This window comes from Mesoplodon bidens (assembly GCF_964165515.1).
Source record: "Mesoplodon bidens genome assembly, chromosome: 15".
NCBI lineage: Eukaryota > Metazoa > Chordata > Mammalia > Artiodactyla > Ziphiidae > Mesoplodon > Mesoplodon bidens.
This window is the reverse complement of record NC_138171.1, coordinates 24,184,868-24,203,635: the sequence shown is the minus strand read 5'-3', so window position 1 is coordinate 24,203,635 and position 18,768 is coordinate 24,184,868. Positions and strand designations below refer to the sequence as shown.

General features: G+C 43.5%; 1 protein-coding gene across 2 annotated transcripts; it reads left to right on the top strand.

Annotated features, from left to right (window-relative positions):
* The first annotated feature begins 7,162 nt into the window (after positions 1–7,162).
* PROCR (protein C receptor) lies at positions 7,163–13,950 on the top strand. Of its 2 annotated transcripts, XM_081255214.1 has the most exons (5): positions 7,163–7,283; positions 7,404–7,554; positions 9,754–10,005; positions 10,397–10,675; positions 10,930–13,950. In XM_081255214.1, exons 2-5 carry the CDS (start codon positions 7,476–7,478, stop codon positions 11,046–11,048), a joined length of 729 nt encoding a protein of 242 aa, XP_081111340.1. In that variant the 5' UTR covers positions 7,163–7,283; positions 7,404–7,475; the 3' UTR covers positions 11,049–13,950. The 2 variants fall into 2 exon arrangements, with proteins under 2 accessions (XP_081111340.1, XP_081111339.1); XM_081255213.1 differs by having other exon boundaries at positions 7,163–7,554.
* Positions 13,951–18,768: the final 4,818 nt, after the last annotated feature.

Genomic DNA, 18,768 nt, shown 5'->3' with positions numbered 1-18,768 from the left:
TCCATGAACTGGCTATTTTAAATAGTGCTGCGGGCTTCCCTGGTGGCGCAGTGGTTGAGAGTCCGCCTGCCGATGCAGGCGACACGGGTTCGTGCCCCGGTCCGGGAAGATCCCACATGCCGCGGAGCGGCTGGGCCCGTGAGCCATGGCCGCTGAGCCTGCGTGTCCGGAGCCTGTGCTCCGCAACGGGAGAGGCCACGACAGTGAGAGGCCCGCATACCGCAAAAAAAAAAAAAAAAAAAAAAAAAAAAAAATAGTGCTGCAATGAACATTGGGGTGCATGTATCTTTTTGAATTATGGATTTCTCTGGGTATATCCCCAGTAGTGGGATTGCTGGGTCTTATGGTAATTCTATTGTTAGTTTTTTGAGGAACCTCCACACTGTTCTCCATAGTGGCTGCATCAATTTACATTCCCACCAACAGTGCAAGAGGGTTCCCTTTTCTCCACAACCCCTCCAGCATTTGTTGTTTGCAGATTTTCTGATGATGCCCATTCTAACTGGTGTGAGGTGATACCTCATTGTAGTTTTGATTTGCATTTCTCTAATAACTAGTGATGCTGAGCAGCTTTTCATGTGCTTCTTGGCCATCTGTATGTCTTCTTTGGAGAGATGTCTATTTAGGCCTTCTGCCCATTTTGGGATTGGGTTGTTTGTTTCTTTAATATTGAGCTGTTTATATATTTTGGAGATTAATCTTTTGTCTGTTGATTAGTTCACAAATATTTTCTCCCATTCTGAGGGTTGTCTGTTCATCTTGTTTATGGTTTCCTTTGCTCTGCAAAAGCTTTTAAGTTTCATTAGGTCCCATTTGTTTACTTTTGGTTTTATTTCCATTACTCTAGGAGGTGGGTCAAAAAAGATCTTGCTGTGATTTATGTCAAAGTGTGTTCTTCCTATGTTTTCCTCTAAGAGTTTTATAGTGTCCGGTCTTACATTTAGGTCTTTAAACCATTTGGAGTTTATTTTTGTGTATGGTGTTAGGGAGTGTTCTAATTTCATTCTTTTACATGTAGTTGTCCAGTTTTCCCAGCACCACTTATTTATTTTTTTTTTTTTTGCGGTACGCGGGCCTCTCACTGTTGTGGCCTCTCCCGTTGCGGAGCACAGGCTCCGGACGCGCAGGCTCAGCAGCCATGGCTCACGGGCCCAGCCGCTCTGCGGCATGTGGGATCTTCCCAGACCGCGGCACGAACCCGTGTGCCTTGCATCGGCAGGCGGACTCTCAACCACTGCGCCACCAGGGAAGCCCTCCAGCACCACTTATTGAAGAGACTTTTCTCCATTGTATATCCTTGCCTCCTTTGTCAGAGACTAGTTGACCATAGGTGTATGGGTTTATCTCTGGGCTTTCTATCCTGTTCCATTGATCTATATTTCTGTTTTTGTGCCAGTACCATATTGTCTTGATTACTGTAGCTTTGCAGTATAGTCTGAAGTCAGGGAGTCTGATTTCTCCAGCTCCATCTTTTTCCCTCAAGATCGCTTTGGCTTTGGCTTCCCTGGTGGCGCAATGGTTGAGAATCTGCCTGCCAATGCAGGGGACACGGGTTCAATCCCTGGTCTGGGAAGATCCCACATGCTGCGGAGCAACTAAGCCCGTGCGCCACAACTAAGGAGGCTGCGTGCCACAACTACTGAAGCCCACGCACCTAGAGCCCCTGCTCTGCAAAAAGAGAAGCCACCACAATGAGATGCCCGTGCACCGCAACGAAGAGTAGCCTCCGCTCACCGCAACTAGAGAAAGCCCGCACACAGCAACAAAGACCCAACCCAGCCAAAAATAAATAAATAAAATAAATACATTAAAAAAAAAAGATTGCTTTGGCTATTCAGGGTCTTTTGTGTCTCCATACAAATTTTAAGATTTTTTTTGTTCTAGCTCTGTAAAAAATGTTATTGGTAATTTGATAGGGATTGCACTGAATCTATAGATTGCTTTGGGTAATATAGTCATTTTCACAATATTGATTCTTCCAATCCAAGAACATGGTATATCTCTCCATTTGTTTGTGTCATCTTTGATTTCTTTCATCAGTGTTTTATAGTTTTCTGAGTATAGGTCTTTTACCTCCTTAGGTAGGTTTATTCCTGGGTATTTTATTCTTTTTGTTGCAGTAGTGAATGGGAGTTTCCTTAATTTCTCTTTCTGATCTTTTGATGTAGGCGTATAGGAATACAAGAGATTTCTGTGCATTAATTTTGTATCCTGCAACTTTACCAAATTCATTGATTAGCTCTAGTAGTTTTCTGGTGGCATCTTTAGGATTGTCTCTGTATGGTATCATGTCAACTGCAAACAGTGACAGTTTTACTTCTTTTCCAATTTGTATTCCTTTTATTTCTTTTTCTTCCCTGATTGCCACGGCTAGGACTTCCAAAACTATGTTGGATAATAGTGGTGAGAGTGGACGTCTTTGTCTTGTTCCTAATCTTAGAGGAGAGGCTTTCAGTTTTTCACCATTGAGAACGATGTTTGCTGTGGGTTTGTCATATATGGCCTTTATTATGTTGAGGTAGAAGGAAACTAATCTTGACCTCTATTTCCCACCATACACCTAAAGGTGAAAGACAAAAGTATAAAGCTTTTGAAAATAAATAGGAGAATATCTTCGTGATCCCAGAGTAGGGAAGGATTTCTCAAACAAGGAACAAATAGCATGAACTAACAGAAAAGATGATAAAGTTGACCGTCTTAAAATTAGGAATTTCTGTTTATCTAAAGATAAGATAAAGAAAGTGAAAAGATAACATTTGTGTGCTCTGTGTTCAGGAAACCAGAAGGAGCAGGTTTGGCTGAGACTGGAATACGTGGAAAGATAAGGCTGGAAAGATAAGCAGGTACCAAGCCAGGAATGCCAGGCTCCCACCAGTTGCTAGACAGGCAGGAGAGGGAATCATCCTCCTTTAGGGGCTTCTTTTTGTGTTTCCTAAGTTGGGGTGTGTGAGTGTGTACAGGGGGAAATCTTGAGGAAGATTCATATCTATTCCTTTGCCTCTCCTTCAGGAAATCCTACTTAATGTCTGCCCTCCATTCTTCCTGTTGCACAGTCAGTTCTGTTTGCTGCCCCCAAAGCCAAGTTCCTTTCTTATCTCTCCCACCTACTGAATAGTACTGTGTTCTGGCACTTTGTATGAGTCATCTCATTTACTCTTTTAGGATGGCCCGATAGTTAAGAAAACATATTTGGGATACAACTCACTTGGATTTGAGATCTGTCTTTACTAGTTGGGTGTCTTCCAGCAGGTCAAGTCACTGTTCTATGCCTCTGTGTCCTCAACTGTAAAACGGGAGTAATGGCTATGTCTTCCTACTTTTCACAGGGCACTAGTGAGAATAAAACACAAGTACTCTGCTGACTTAATACCATGCTTAGCACATTGTAAGCTCTCAATACATGTTATTGTTATTATTTCACATCCTAAGGGGTAGGTGATCTCTGAAGGGACCACACTCCGCTGTTATCTGTTGTTATCTGAGTTGGCCCTGGTTGCTTCAACTGCCTCTCTTCAGTAGCTAACAGGGAGGGAGAGGGCTGGTCCTGTGAAGTCCCGCCAGGCACTCTGCCAGTCCCCAGCTCAGCCTAGCTCCTACGGCCCTGGCAGGGCCTCTCCTCACCTACTGGGGCTGCACCGGCACTGGCCCCTGCTCAGCTTCCTGTCTCCCTTATCTACCCCCAACATGTGTGCTCTGCAGTGGGAAATGCTACCACTTGCTTCCTTTACTCAGCAGGACCCTCATTCTTTAGGCCGCAGTCAAATCCCAGCAGCTGGCCCTGTGCCCACTCTGCTCAGGGGTTTTCTGCCCCTCAGCCACCCAGGCCAGATGCAGCAGAGGCTCTTCCCCCAACCCTCACCCCTGGCTTTAGAAAGGGAATGGGGACGCCCCTTAAGCTGCCCCCACTTACCAGCTTCCCCAGACCCAGTACTCTCTTTGTTCTCCCTGTACCCAACCCCATACACCCATCCTCTTTGAGTTCCAATCTCTGCTCTGAACTCCTCAACTCTGTGACCTTGGGCAAGTTAATTATGCTTTCTATCCTTTAATTATCCAATCAGTCACATGGAGACAACGAGCCTGGTGCTATCTGCCCCAGAGGAAGCGATAAAGGTGTAGCACTTAGTATAAGTTTTTGGCACATTTTATATTATACATAACATAAATATTCAAGCACGTTGGAAGTATGTGTTCAAAAATATACTGATGGAGAGTTATCTCCTCAAATTTTTGAGATACTATGTGGTGGTTAAATTCACAAACTTTGGCAGCAGAGAGATGTGGGTTCAGATTATAGCTTTTGCTATATGACCTTAGGTAAGTCACCTACCCTCTCAAAGCCTCAGTTTCTTTATTAGTAAAATGATGTTAATGAAACCCACCTGGTAGGGCTGGCATATGAATGTGAGATTATTTGTGTAAGGAGCTTAACACTGTTCCTAGCCACGATAAATGTTACCTATAATAATTGTTGTCTCTGCTATTTAATTTTCAGGACACTGGTGTGCGAGGAGGGTGCTTGGGAAATAGCTGTAGCTGCTGCCACTTCTGTCCATGACAGATCTTAGCTTGGTGGGAAAGATCGCTCTGTAATTAGCTCTGTGCATATTGGTGTGGATCCACTTTAACCCCAGTGACCCAGGCCCTATCTGCTTAGATCAAAGACTCACAGCTCTCAATTCCAAATTGGTTCAATCATATGCTTTATTACCCTCCATCCCAAAGTACCCTTCTAAGCCCCCCAGGGAGAAAAAAGGCAAAGCAAAAATGCACAAACTCACTAGGAATCAGATAAAGCAAAGTAAAACCAAAACAAAGTGCCATTTTACACCCAACCATCTGACGTCAATGGCTAGCAAGGAGGTAGAGTTAGGGAACTCTCACGCACTGCTGGGGTATAAATTGGCCCAACCTTTTTGTAAATCAGTTTGGCAATATCTAGTAAAATTGAAGGTATGCATATACCCTATGACTCAGCAATGCTACTCCCAGGTTTGCACCTACAAAAACTCTCCCACCCATGCACAAGAAAATGTTTATAAGAACATTCATACCGGCACTGTTTATAACAGCAAAAACCTGGAAAAAAGACTGTAATGTCTAACAACAGGAGAATGGATAAATAAATTGTGATATAGTCATAAGATGGCATATTACAGAGCAGTGGAAATTAATGGATCTACACGGCAACATGAATGAATCATTAATATGTCAGGTAAAAAAAGCAAACTGCAGAGAAATACGAGCACTTCAATACTATTTCTATAAAGCTCAACTTATGCAAAATACCACTATATATTACTTAAGGATATATGCATATGTTGTGCAAGTATACAGAAATGTAAGGATATAAAAAATAGCAAATTCTGATTAGTGGTTACTTTGGTGGTGGGGCACGGGGGAGAGAGATGCAGTTGAGGAGGAGTACAGAGAGGGCTGCAATTATATTGGTAATATTTTATTTCTTATGCTGAGTAGTGGGGCCTTGTATGTTTGTAATAAAATTCAAGCGTGAATTAATTCTTCAAATATGAATTATTTCATAATATTTTTTTTTACAAAAGGCAAGACAATATAATTGGCAGTGATTTAAGTCCTTTTGCTTTCCTGAGTCCCAGTCCAGGAAAACAAGGCCCCCATTCTCCTTCTAACTAGACCACTTTGACGAACTGGAAAAAACTTTGTTATTTCTATGCTGGTTTATAACAACTGAGAGGTGAGTATGGACACTCTTGCATATTTTCAGCTCAGAGACTGGGAGTCTGGTATGTGCCTAGGGTTTGCCCCAATTCTACTACGACATCTACTCTCCCTCCAAGAAACAGTACATAAAATAAAAAGTTAAAGTCCCCCCTCAGCCCTTTATCTAATCCCATTCCCCAGAGGTAATCTCTACAGATGGTACCCTTCCAGGCATTTTCCCTATGCATATATAAATACATAGATACACACATAAAGTTTTTTTAAAATATAAGGATGGAATTAAATATGGATTACTTGGACAGAAGTAAAAATTTTAAACTAAAAATATATGGAATTTTACTATATGTATCATTTACTATATAAATTGTTCTACAGTTCCTTTTTTCATTTATCAGTGTCTCATGTCAACACATCAGTTCATAATGTGTCTTCTACCACAATCTGTTACTTAAACCTCTATTTTTAATTCAACAAGAGATATATGATCACATTCTAGATGCAAAATTTTCAAACAATACAGACAGAGTGATAAAATCCTTCACAAAATAGAGTGAGAAAGCCTTTCACAAGATTGTCACCCCTAACGCATACACCAAACACACACACACACACACGCACACACACACACATACACTTAATCTCAGGCCCCTCCCTGGAGATGAACTACTGCTATATTTGACGTACATCTTTCCAGATTCCTTTACTCCCATAAAGGAATAGGTTGTTTAGTTGTTGTGTGCGTGGCTGACACATAAATGGGTCTAAACTGTACATAATATTCTGTAACTTACTCTTGGTAATTTATGCATATAATCACTATCTCACTGAGTCATCCATTAGCTGATATTTATTATTTATTATGCTATTATTTATGATGTGCACTGTTCCAGGCACAGTAGCAAATAAGATGGACAGCCTCTATCCTCATGGAGCTTACATTCTGATGGGACATTCAGACAATAAACATGTAAATGAATAAGTAAAATCATTTCAGGTAGTGCTAAGTAATATGATGAAAACAGAGTGGGCATTGGGCAGAAAGGGTTTTTTTAACAACTGCACGGTATCCCACAGTAGAGATTAACATAGTTTGGGAGAGTGACTTTCAAATTTTTCTACTTGCTTCCTAGAGTAAGAAATAAACTTTACACTGTTACCCAATATCCACCATAGAAATATACACACACAGAACCAACACACACACATATACAACTGAACAAATATTTCATGAAATAATGTTTACCCTTATTAAGGGTGATGCACTGAAAACTTTTATACTGTTCTATGTCATTCTTTTATTATTTTTTTTAATTCCTTACATCTCTCTGAGCCTCAGTTTCCCCACCAGGAACATGCTGATCTCAACATCCTAGAATCTGCTCTAAGTTGATGCCCCACCCCCTGACTCAGCGAAGGCAGGACTTCTCTCTGGCCCTTCTCCCCCTTTTCCGCTCCCTGTTCCTCAGAAGTGGCCAGGGAAAAGGGAAAAGGCAGGTCCCTGCAGGCAGGAGAGTGTGATTCAGGGTGGGGCAGAGGGAGGGAAAGAGAGAGGCCCGCCTCCTAGTAGGAAATGAGACTGGGTAAGAATAACACTTTATAAGCCTGCCGACCTCTTTCTCTTCCCATGCCCTGGCCACCTTCCAGCCTCCTCCGTCCAGTCTCCTCCCCTCCCAGACAGTCCTCACTTCTTTTTCCCCTAGGCTGCAGTCAGCCTGAGCCCCCAGCCTGCCAGAGCCAAGAGCCCAGGTGGGGTAGAGAACCTCAGCTACAGGATGTTGACAACACTGCTGCCCCTGCTGCCACTACTGCTCCTGCCCCGCTGGGCCCTCTGTAGCCAGGAAGCCTCAGATGGTGAGTCCAGGGCACATCTTGTGCCCCGGGATGGTTCTGGAGACTCTCAGCCTGTCTGGGTACACAGGCAAGACCAGAGGGGAGCTTATCCCACAGTGTCTGTGTCTGCAGCCGGCTGGATCTCTCCAGGGGGCAGGCAGGTCCTGGGGACTGGTTCGTGTCCCAAAGCCAAGGTGAGGAAGCATAGTTCAGCCCCTGGGAAGGGGGAGATGCAGGAGGCTGGGGGGAAACAAGAATGGAAAAATGGGAAAGGGGCTTGTAGAAAGGGTGAGAGAATTAGCCATGGGGAGAGAGGAAAGATGGGGAGAAGTCTGGAGAGGGAGGTCTGGGGGTGATGGTGGATGGAGGTGAGTTTAGGGAAGATGGGAAGAGACTTAGGGATGAGACGAGAGATGGAAGGAATGAGAGACACTGGGAGAACTGATGGGAGACTTGGGGAAAGACTGGGGCTGAGACCTGTGAGGCAGAAGAGGAGACTAGAGAAGGTGGAGGAAGACTGGGGGCAGCTGGTGAGGGGAAACGCAGGGGAGAGACAAGCTGCGGTTGATGGGAGAACTTGTGAGAGATCAGGCTGCCACAGTGGCTCCATTTAAGCAGGGAAGGGGAGTTACTGCCTTGCACTGTAATTGCACAGGGGCCTCGTCTCCCCTCTCCCACAGCCTCTGTAGCTTCAGTCTCCCCCTCAGAGAGGGAGCAAATAATAACCAGTATTCAGTCAGTGCTCACTATGCTTAAGACGTGTATTGACTCATTTCACTCCCACAAAATCTTTACAAGGTGGGTGATATTATTACCTCCATTTTACAAAGGAGGAGACTGGTCAAAGCAGTTAAGAACCTTGCCTGGGGGTGACCCACAGAGCAATACTCGTTCACATCTGCAGACACAGAGCACAACTTCTAAGAGGCAAACGTGGACGAGACACACGCCACCACGGAGATTTACAACGCCAGACTCATTCCCCCCTCAGACATTCTCTGGGCACCAACTCCATGCCGGGCCCTAAGTAGGTGTAGGAGGCAGAGATAACCAGACATGATTCTGTAGCCTATAGGAATGGAAGCCTGTGTGTTTGGAGACAGTTATGCAGAATCTGGGATCGCTGAAACTGACCCACTGTGTCTGGGAGGGTAAAGAGGAGAAGCATTAGGAAAACTTCTTCAAGGGGAGGGCAACAGAGCTGGGTCTTAAAGCATGAACAGAAGTTTGCCAGGAGGCACAGCAACCCTGGCATGCTATTCACATGTTACCTGAAAGGCAGCATGACGGACTCCAAGTACTTTGAGGTACTATCTAAGCACAGGGAAGAGGCCAAAAAAGGCAGGTGGGGCCCAGTCTCCGGCAGCCTTGAATGTCAGGCTAAAGACTTTGGACTTGATTCTATGGACAGATATCCTATGGGGAGACAGTATAGTTGAGTGGCTAAGAGTGCTGGGCTCAGACTGCCTGCATGCTAACCTTGACTCTGCTATGCCACTTTCACCTGTTTTCCACATGGACTGGGGTTAATAACAGTAGCTACTGCATCAAGTTAATGGAAGGAAGGCACAAATAAGATAATGATGCATGTAAAGTACAGTGCCCAGGTCATAATAAGCACCTAATGGCTATTACTATTGTTTTTGTTGATAGGGGACTGTGTCCCTGGAGGATTTTTAAGCAGAAGGACATAATCTTATTTCTGGGCCAGGTGGAGGGCAGATTAGAAGGGGTGAGACTGAAAGATGAGTGGAGGGGGGATGAGGAAGGAAGTTACTACTCCAGGACAGATGAGAACCACTAAGGCCTGAAGTGGGGCAGTGGCAGAGGAGACAGAGAACAGGAGATGGAATTGGGACTTCATTGTAGGTCAGGATTTGTTAACCAACCGGAAATGGTGGGGGGAGGAAGGGGTGAGAGAGAGAAAGCAGACCAGAGTGGCTCTTCCACTGACCGTCTGGATTATCCTGGGGCAAGTGGCTCCTGCACTTCTAGCCTCAGTTTCCTCATCTGTAAAAACAAAGATAATAACCTCTGTCCTGCCTTCCTGGCAGGGTTCCTGAGAGCGTCAAATGGAAGGAAGGGTTGGAGGGCACTTTATGGTTTAGGAAGGGCCAAGAAGGTGGGCGGCCGACCTCTGGGTGAGGAGTTATTATCTCGGGTTACACGCCAACCCCTCCCACGCCGGCCTGGGCCCGACGCGCTGACTCCTGCCCCCAGGCCCGCGGTACCTCCACATGATCCAGGACTCCTACTTCCTCAACCCCTCTGAAGTGTGGCACCGGGGCAACGCGACGCTGGGGGAGGTCCTGACGCACGTTCTGGAAGGCCCGGGCAACAACGTCTCGATCCAACAGCTGCAGCCCTTGCAGGAGCCCGAGAGCTGGGCTCTCACAAAGAACAGCCTGAATCGCTACCTGCAGGAGTTCCTAGGCCTGGTGCAGGTGGTGCACCACGAGCGGGGCGTGGCCTGTGAGTGACGCACGCAGGGGCGGGGGCTGGCGAGGGTGGGCCCTTGAGGTGGGAGGCGCGGCCTATGGGCGGGACATAACTGGGGGGCGGGTCTGTGGAGGAACCGGGCGGGGCCAAGTTCTGGGATAGGTGTCCTTGCCGGGCGTGGTCTTTTTGCCTTTGCTGATTGCTGGGTGGGAGATTGAGGCTGGAGAAGAGTGGGGGTCCTAGCTGACGTACTGTACTGTCCGTCAGGCCCTCTTCCTGCTGGCATGACCTCGGGGTATCCCCTGTTAAGAGGCCCTGTCCTGATCTACCCTGCACCCTGAAAGCTCACTTCCCCCTGGCGGACACGCCCCGAAACCTGACACCCTTCCACATAGCCCCCTGACCCTGAATCCCCCATCTACAGTTCCTCTGACCATTCGCTGCTTCCTGGGATGTGAGCTGCCTCCTGAGGGCTTGAAAGCCCGTGTCTTCTTCGAAGTGTCTGTGAATGGGAGCTCCTTTTTGAGTTTCCAACCGAAGACAGCCTCATGGACAGCAGGGCCTCAGGCACCTTCCAATGTGATCACCTACGCCATGGAGCAGCTCAACAAGTACAATCGTACTCGGTACGAACTGCGGGAATTTCTGCAGGACACCTGTGTGCAGTACGTGCAGAAGCACATCACCGGGAACAACTCGAAAGGTATGGTGGGATCGGGGAGGGTCCTGTGTGTTGGGTGGGTTCCAGGCAAATGCGTGGACCTGAAGGATGGATACCTTGAGCAACAGGAGGCCCAAGGCTGGCGGTTTGGGACAGAGTATGCACACCTTCCGTAAACTGGTGAACTAGCCCTCCCTGCCCCGCTTCCTTTGGGGAAGGAATCTCTTGGGGTTCGATTCAAACCATGGACTCCTTGGGGGTATGTTCTTCAAGCTAACTCTCCGCATGTTCTGCAGGAAGCCAAGTAGGCCGCTCCTACACTTCGCTGGTCCTGGGCATCCTGGTCGGCTGTTTCATCATCACTGGAGTGGCTGTAGGCATCTTCTTGTGCACAGGTGGACGGCGGCGGTGTTAATTACTCTCCAGCCCTCTCTGAAAAAGAACTAGACTGATGGGGCCTGGCAAAGGAAGATCTCAGCTCAGTGCAAAACTGTGCAGATTCTTCATCTAGGACATTATACTCCAGAAGATTTAGAATGGCAGCTCATTTCTTCTCCGAGACCCGCCCACCAAGAGTTTGAGGAAGGGGAGGGGAGGAGCCTAGGTAGACAGGGTAGTTGGTTTGCTAAGAACCTAAGAACTGGCACCTTCACTGAACTGGTCTGAGAAGTGAATGCTTATCTATGTTTGTGGAAAACAAATGATGGAGTTGGGGAGACGGAGGTGGTCTGTGGCTCACCCATCTTCCAAAGACAGAATCACCTGAGGCATTCAAAACACATAACCAAATAAAACAAGTCATCCACAACCCAAACAACCAACATTCAGTGCTTCTGGGTATGTTAGACTTGGGAAGGGACACTGGTATTATACAATAGAGGTAGAAATAACCAGAGAAATGATGGAAGTGTGCAATCGAAGTAATATGGGAGCAAGGAATTATTAATTAATCAATTAATAATAACATTAATAAAATTCCTTACTTATGAATACAGCATTATTATTTCCTCTACTTGGCAAAACTTTGGGGAAAGTAGCCTATACCCTTGGCTTCTGCTTCCTCACCACCCACTCTCTCTTCAACCCACTGCAATCTGACTTCTCTGTAAACTGCTCTAAGATCATCAATGACCTCTAATTGTGAAACCTTCATCTTCCATGATATCTGCAACATTTCACTTTGTGGACTAGGACTCTCTTTTTACCCCAACTTCTGAGACAGCATACTTCTCATCTTTAAAAAACTGTTCTGGCTGCTCAATCAATCCCTTTGCCTATGTCATCTTCCTCAATTTACCTTTGAAATGTTGACTTCCTTAGAATTCCTTTTTTTGGCTCCTTTTGTTCCCCTTTAAACTGTACCCTTTCTGGTGACCTACTAACTTCCATGACTTCAAATACTGTCCCTGTTTTACCTCTATGAGCCAGGCATTTAACTTCTTCAAGTCTTAGCTTCTTCATAAACGAAAGGTATAATAAAATATACTAAAAGGGTATAATAAAAACAATACCTATCTCATAGAGGCATTATAAGTATTAAATGAGATAATATATATAAGGTAACATATATATACTCAATAAAGATAGCCCTTGCTGCTGACCTCCAGACCCCCCCATTTGCCTTGCTTCTTGAAAATCATCCGCACCTTAATATTTTGCAGACATTTCAGAGTCAACATGTTCAAAATGAAATTCCATATGTCTCCCCAAACCTGGTCTCCCTCTTCTGTTTACTCTCAGTTAAACAGAATTACCATCAAATCATATCAATGTAGAGACCTCACTGTTAACCTTTATTTACTCCCTTTTTATCCCAACCTATAAAATACAATATCTGTAGAATCCTCTCCCTCCTTTCCACTCTATTGCTTTTGTTCAAGATGTCATAATTCATCTCTTTCTCTCTGGTAGGCACAGAGGTGTACCACCCAGTTCTGCCTTCAAGAAAAGATGTGCTGTTCAGCTACAGGAAGTATAGTCAGCAGATAGCCTCTAGCTGCTTCAGTTCCTTTAGGGTCTGCCTCACCCACAGAGAACAGTCCTGCACAAGGTCATGCTCATCCTGGGGCTGTCTTTATCCAGTGCCTGAACGAAGCAGGGGGTATAAAGTTTCAGCCATTCTGACCCACTGTATTTCTGATGAGCTGTGTTCATTCCAGAGCTCCTCACCAGGTTGGCTGGGTCTTTATTGGATCTACACTACAGTCTGATTTCTTCCTCTATTCAATCCTGCTTCCTCCCCGTAGTTAATAATATCTTGCATCTCAAACCCTGTCTTGGCATCTGCTTCCAGAAGGCCCAACCTGTGATTGACAATCTCGCTCTCTGTCTATCTCCAAATTGAGAAAGTCTATCAATCTTTTGACTGGACCATGGCAATAGCTCTTCCTCATTTTTCTCCTGGTCTCTAATTTCTCTAATCCTCTACATGGCAATAAAAATATATACTTCTGATCATGTCATTGTTCTGTTTTTCCAATTTCCCATATTTATTGAGCTAAATTCAGAATCTGCAAAATGACTGTCAAGGCCTTGTAAAATCTGGCCCCATCTTACTTTTCAAATTTTTTTCCCTACCACTTCTCTTCACCCGACTGTGCTTTAGATTTACCAATTTTAAAAGCATATTTTTATTTTGATTTTATTTATTTATTTATTTTTTTTTTATGGTACGTGGGCCTCTCACTGTTGTGGCCTCTCCCGTTGTGGAGCACAGGCTCCAGACGCGCAGGCTCAGCGGCCATGGCTCACGGGCCCAGCAGCTCCGCAGCACGTGGGATCCTCCCGGACCGGGGCATGAACCCGTGTCCCCTGCACTGGCAGGCGGACTCTCAACCACTGCGCCACCAGGGAAGCTCTTAAAAGCATATTTTTAAATGACAGAAGTAATACAACAACAGTAGCAACAGAGAGGTTTACAAAGAGAAAAGTGAAAGACCCCTGCTTTCCCCTTCTCCCCAAAACCTTACCTCAAAGTTATGCCAAGACTCTTAGTTGCAAGCAACAGAAATCAGCTCTGCCAACTTAAGGGGGAAATAAATATATCAGAAGGCTATCAAGTAATCCTCAGAGTTTGGGGGAAGGCCAGCTAATCAAGCTCAGAAAATAGAACCAGGGATGACAAAGTCACAGCACAGGAATGGTCTAATTAAGGATACCACAGCTGAAACCACTACCTTCATCACCACTGCATGGTGCCATCTTAAATGAATACTACCCTGTCCCTTGTGTCTTACACTATTTGTTCAAGATTCAAGGTCCTGATGGAAGCATTCAAATGGTCACGCCTAGATCATGTTGCCTTTGCCATAGTTATAAGGAGGTGGTGGGGAGGGAAATTTCAAGTATCTTTGGTTTCTTTGAATTAAAACTCATGCCTTCATGTTCTAGAATTTATGCTTTTTCTAGTCTTTCTAAAACTAAGGGAATCAGAGGAATCTGAGGGGGAAGGGGTGGGATTTGTGTATGGGTAAGATATGACCATGCACAGATAGGAAACATAGACGGAATAGCTTAAATAATGGCATAGAGTTAGAAAAAAGCAGAGTAAATTTTAGGAAGGATAACCAGCCCAGTGGGACTGGAGAATGGAAGAATGGTGGAAAATGAGACTGGAAATCAGGCTGGGGTTTCATTGTACTGGGCCGCTAAAGCCTGGTGAAAGAGTGTGTTTTTTAGGTGGTAAAAACCTGGGGAATTATTAAAGCTGGTTGGGTAGAAAACTGCTGAAGTCTTCTTTCCCCTTCCAGCTGCGTTGCGTTTTTCTTTTGGCTGCGCCCTGCTGCATGTGGGATCTTATTTCCCTGACCAGGGATGGAACCGCGCCCCCTGCAGTGAAAGTGCGGAGTCTTAACCACTGGACCACCAGGGAAGTTCTCAGCTACATTGTAAAAAAGAGGCTTCAGATAGACGGAGACCCATCGACCCCAAGCTTAAGGACCTTGCCTCAGCACTGTTCAGATCAAGACTAGACTAGGCCTGGGACTTCCCTGGTGGGACAGTGGTTAAGACTCCGTGCTCCCAATGCAGGGGGCTCAGGTTCAATCCCTGGTCTGAGAACTAGATCCCACACACATGACACAACTAAGAGTTTGCATACCACAACTAAGGAGCCAGCAAGCCTCAACTAAGGAGCCCATAAGCTACAACTAAGGAGCCCGCCTGCTGCAACTAAACCTGGCGCAACCAAATAAATAAATTAAATATATTTTTAAAAATTCTAGACTAGGCCTTCTCCCAAGTTAGGGAGCAAAAGGGAAAGGAGAATGTGGGAAGAAGTCAGCCTGGAAAAGAGTGAAATCTTGGGCTTCCCTGGTGGCGCAGTGGTTGAGAGTCTGCTTGCCAATACAGGGGACACGGGTTTGTGCCCCGGTCCGGGAAGATCCTACATGCCGCGAAGCGGCTGGGCCCGTGAGCCATGGCCACTGAGCCTGCGCGTCCGGAGCCTGTGCTCCGCAACGGGAGAGGCCACAACAGTGAGAGGCCCACGTACCGCAAAAAAAAAAAAAAAAGTGAAATCTTGGAGAGTGAGTCAGATGTACTCAGGCTCTGAAATATTACACCACCCCATTTCATCAATGCTGGAACCGCGGTATTTCAGACCTTCACCAACTCTAACTTAACCTATTAGAATCAGAGCTTACTCTCTTTTAGTCCTCTCAAAAAGTTGCCATCAGAATGTTTTTTCTAAAACATGCTAGTCTTCTGCTCAGAATTGTTTAGTTATTCCATTGTCTATAGGATAAAATTTAAACTCCTTAGTATGGAGTTCAAGACCATCCACAATCCAGCACCAACCTATCTTTTCTCTGACTTCGTCTTCAACCCCTCTGTCTTAGTCTGTTCAGACTGGGTGGCTTAAACAACAAGCATTTATTTCTCACAGTTCTGGAAGCTAGGAAGTCCAAGATTGAGATGCTGGCATATTCGGTGTTTGATGAGGGCTCACTTCTTGGTTCACAGGTAGCCATATTCTCAGTGTCCTCATAAGGTGGAAGGCAGGAGGGAGCTCTCCGGGGTCTCTTCTTTAAGGGTACTTATCCTATTCATGAGTGTTCTACCCTCATAACCTAAGCACCTCCCAAAGGCCCCACCTCCAAATATCATCACATTGGGGATTAGGTTTCAACAGATGAACTGGGGAGGTGAGCACAAACATTCAGTCTATAGTACCCTTCCTCTCTCTCAACGTACCTTCTAGCCGCTCCAAACCACCTTTGTTTTCTCCAACATACCTTGTCCTTTCTGGTCATGCCATTTCATGTCATATTTTTTTCTCTCCCTGGCAAACTCCTATTCAACAATAATAGTTGCAGAGTCCAATACTCCATTTTTAATAATGGCAGAAAATCAATGACACAGAAGACTTGAACAACACTATAAAAACCAACTAGACACATCTATAGGATACTCCATCGAACAACAGCAGAATATACATTCTTTTCAAGCACACATGGACAATTTTCAAGAACAGATCATGTGTTAGGCCATGAAACAAGTCTTAATATTTTAAAAAGAAAGTCATTAAAGGCATGTTCTCTGAGCACAGTGGAATTAAATTAGAAATCAACAATTAAAGGAAATTTGGAAAATTCACAAATTTGCATGTAAACAGCACATTCCTAAATTTTAAAATGGGTCAAAAAAATTATGAGGTAAACTAGAAAATAGTTTGAGGTGAGTGAAAACAAAAACTCAACATATGAAAACTTATGAGATGTAGCTAGATTAATTAGAGATGGGGAAAATGTATAGGTTTAAGTGCCTATATTAAAAAAGAAGAAATATCTCAAATCAATAACCTAACCTTCCACCTAAAGAAGCTAGAAAAATAGGAGCAACCTAAACCTAAATCAAGCAGGAGAATGGAAGTAATAAGAATTAGAGCAGATAAGTGAAATAGAGACTAAAAAAACAATAAAGAAAATCAACAAAATGAAAAGATGATTTTTTTTTTTTTTTTTTTTTTTCTTTTTGTGGTATGCGGGCCTCTCACTGTTGTGGCCTCTCCCGTTGCGGAGCACAGGCTCCAGACGCGCAGGCCCAGCGGCCACGGCTCACGGGCCCAGCCGCTCCGCGGCATATGGGATCCTCCCAGACCGGGGCACGAACCCGTATCCCCTGCATCGGCAGGCGGACTCTCAACCACTGCGCCACCAGGGAGGCCCAAAAAGATGATTTTTGAAAAGATAAACAAATTTGACAAAACTTTAGCTAGACTTATCAAGAAAAAAAGAGAGAAGATCAAATTACAAATATCATTACAGAAATAAAAATGATTATAAGGGATACTACAAACAACTATATGCCAACAAATCAGACAACATTGATGAAACTGACAAATTCCTAGAAAAACACAAACAATTAACACAGACTAAGAAGAAGTAGAAAATCTAAATAGACTTATAACAAGTAAAGATGTTGAATTAGTAATTTTAAACTTTCCACAAAGAAAAGCCCAGGCCCAAATTAATTCACTGGTGAATTCCACCACATTTAAAGAAGAATTAACATTAATCCTTGATAAACTCTTCCAAAAAACAGAAAAGGGAACACTCTCCAGGTCATTCTATGAGGCCAGTATTACTCTGAGACCAAAACCATATAGATAGATTATAAGACAACTACAAATATCTTACAGACACGAAAATCCTCAACAAATTCTAACAAATTGAATCCAACAACATATAAAAAGGATGATATACCGTGAACAAGGGAGATTTATATACCAAGGATGCAAAATTGGCTCAATATATGAAAATCAGTCAGTGTAATACACCATATCAACAAAATAAAGGACAAAATCAACATGATCATCTCAGTAGATGCAGAAAAAGCATTTGTTATAATCCAATACCCTGTATGATAAAAACACTCAACAAACTAGAAACAGAAGGGAACTTATTCAACCTGTTAAATGTTATCTACAGAAAAACCCACAGCTAACACCATACTTAACCTTTTCCCTAAAATCAGAAACAAGACAAGAATTTCTGCTCTCCCTACTTTTTTTTCAACATTGTACTTGAGGTTCTAGCCTGAGCAATCAGGCAAGAGTAAAATCAGGCAAGATAAAAGGCACCTGTATTAGAAGGGAATAAGTAAAAGTATATCTATTCAGAAATGACATGATTTTATATACGGAAAATCCTAAAGAATGTACTAAAAAAACAATTAGAGCTAATAAACAAGTTTAGCAATGTTGCAGGATACAAGATCAATATATAAAAACCAATTGTAGGGAAAAGAATCTAAAAAAGAATAGATATATGTATATGTATAACTAAATCATTTTTCTGTACACCCAAAACTAACACAACATTGTAAATCAAATATACCCCAATATAAAATAAAATAATATTTAAAAAAATAAAATAAAATATTGATAAAAAACATTTGTATTTCTATGCACTAGCAATAAACAATCCAATAATGAAATTAAGAAGAGAAATCTATTTATAATAGCATGAAAAAGAATAAAATACTTAAGAATAAATTTAACAAAAGGAGCATAAGATCTACACACTGAAAACTACAAATCCTTATTGAAAGAAATTAAAGAAGGCCTAAATAAATTAACAAACCCTGTATTCTTTGGTCAAATACTTAATATGTTAAGGCAGCAATATTACCCAAACTAATCTGCAGATTCAACGCAGTCCCTATTAAAATTCATATGGAAGTGCAAGGGACCCAAAATAGCTCCCAAAAATATCTTGAAAAAAAAGTTGAGGACTCACACTTCTTGACTTAAAAACTGACTACAAAGCTACAATCATCAACACAGTGTTTTACTGGCATAACAAGAGATATATAGATCAGTGGAAAAAGACTGAGACTCCAGAAATAAACCCTTATGTTGTGGTCAATTGATTTCCTACAATTTGCTAAAGTAATTCAATGGAGAAGGAATAATTTTTTTCAACAAATGGTACTGGGACAACTGTATATCAACATGCAAAAGAATGAAGTTGGGATCCCAACCTCACGCTCTAAACACAAATTAACTCAAAATGGATCAAAGTACTAAATATAAGATCTAAAGTCATAAAACTCTTAGAAGAAAACATAAGTGTAAATACTGCCCTTAGATTAGGCAATGGTTTCTTAGATATGATAAAAAAGTACAAGAAACG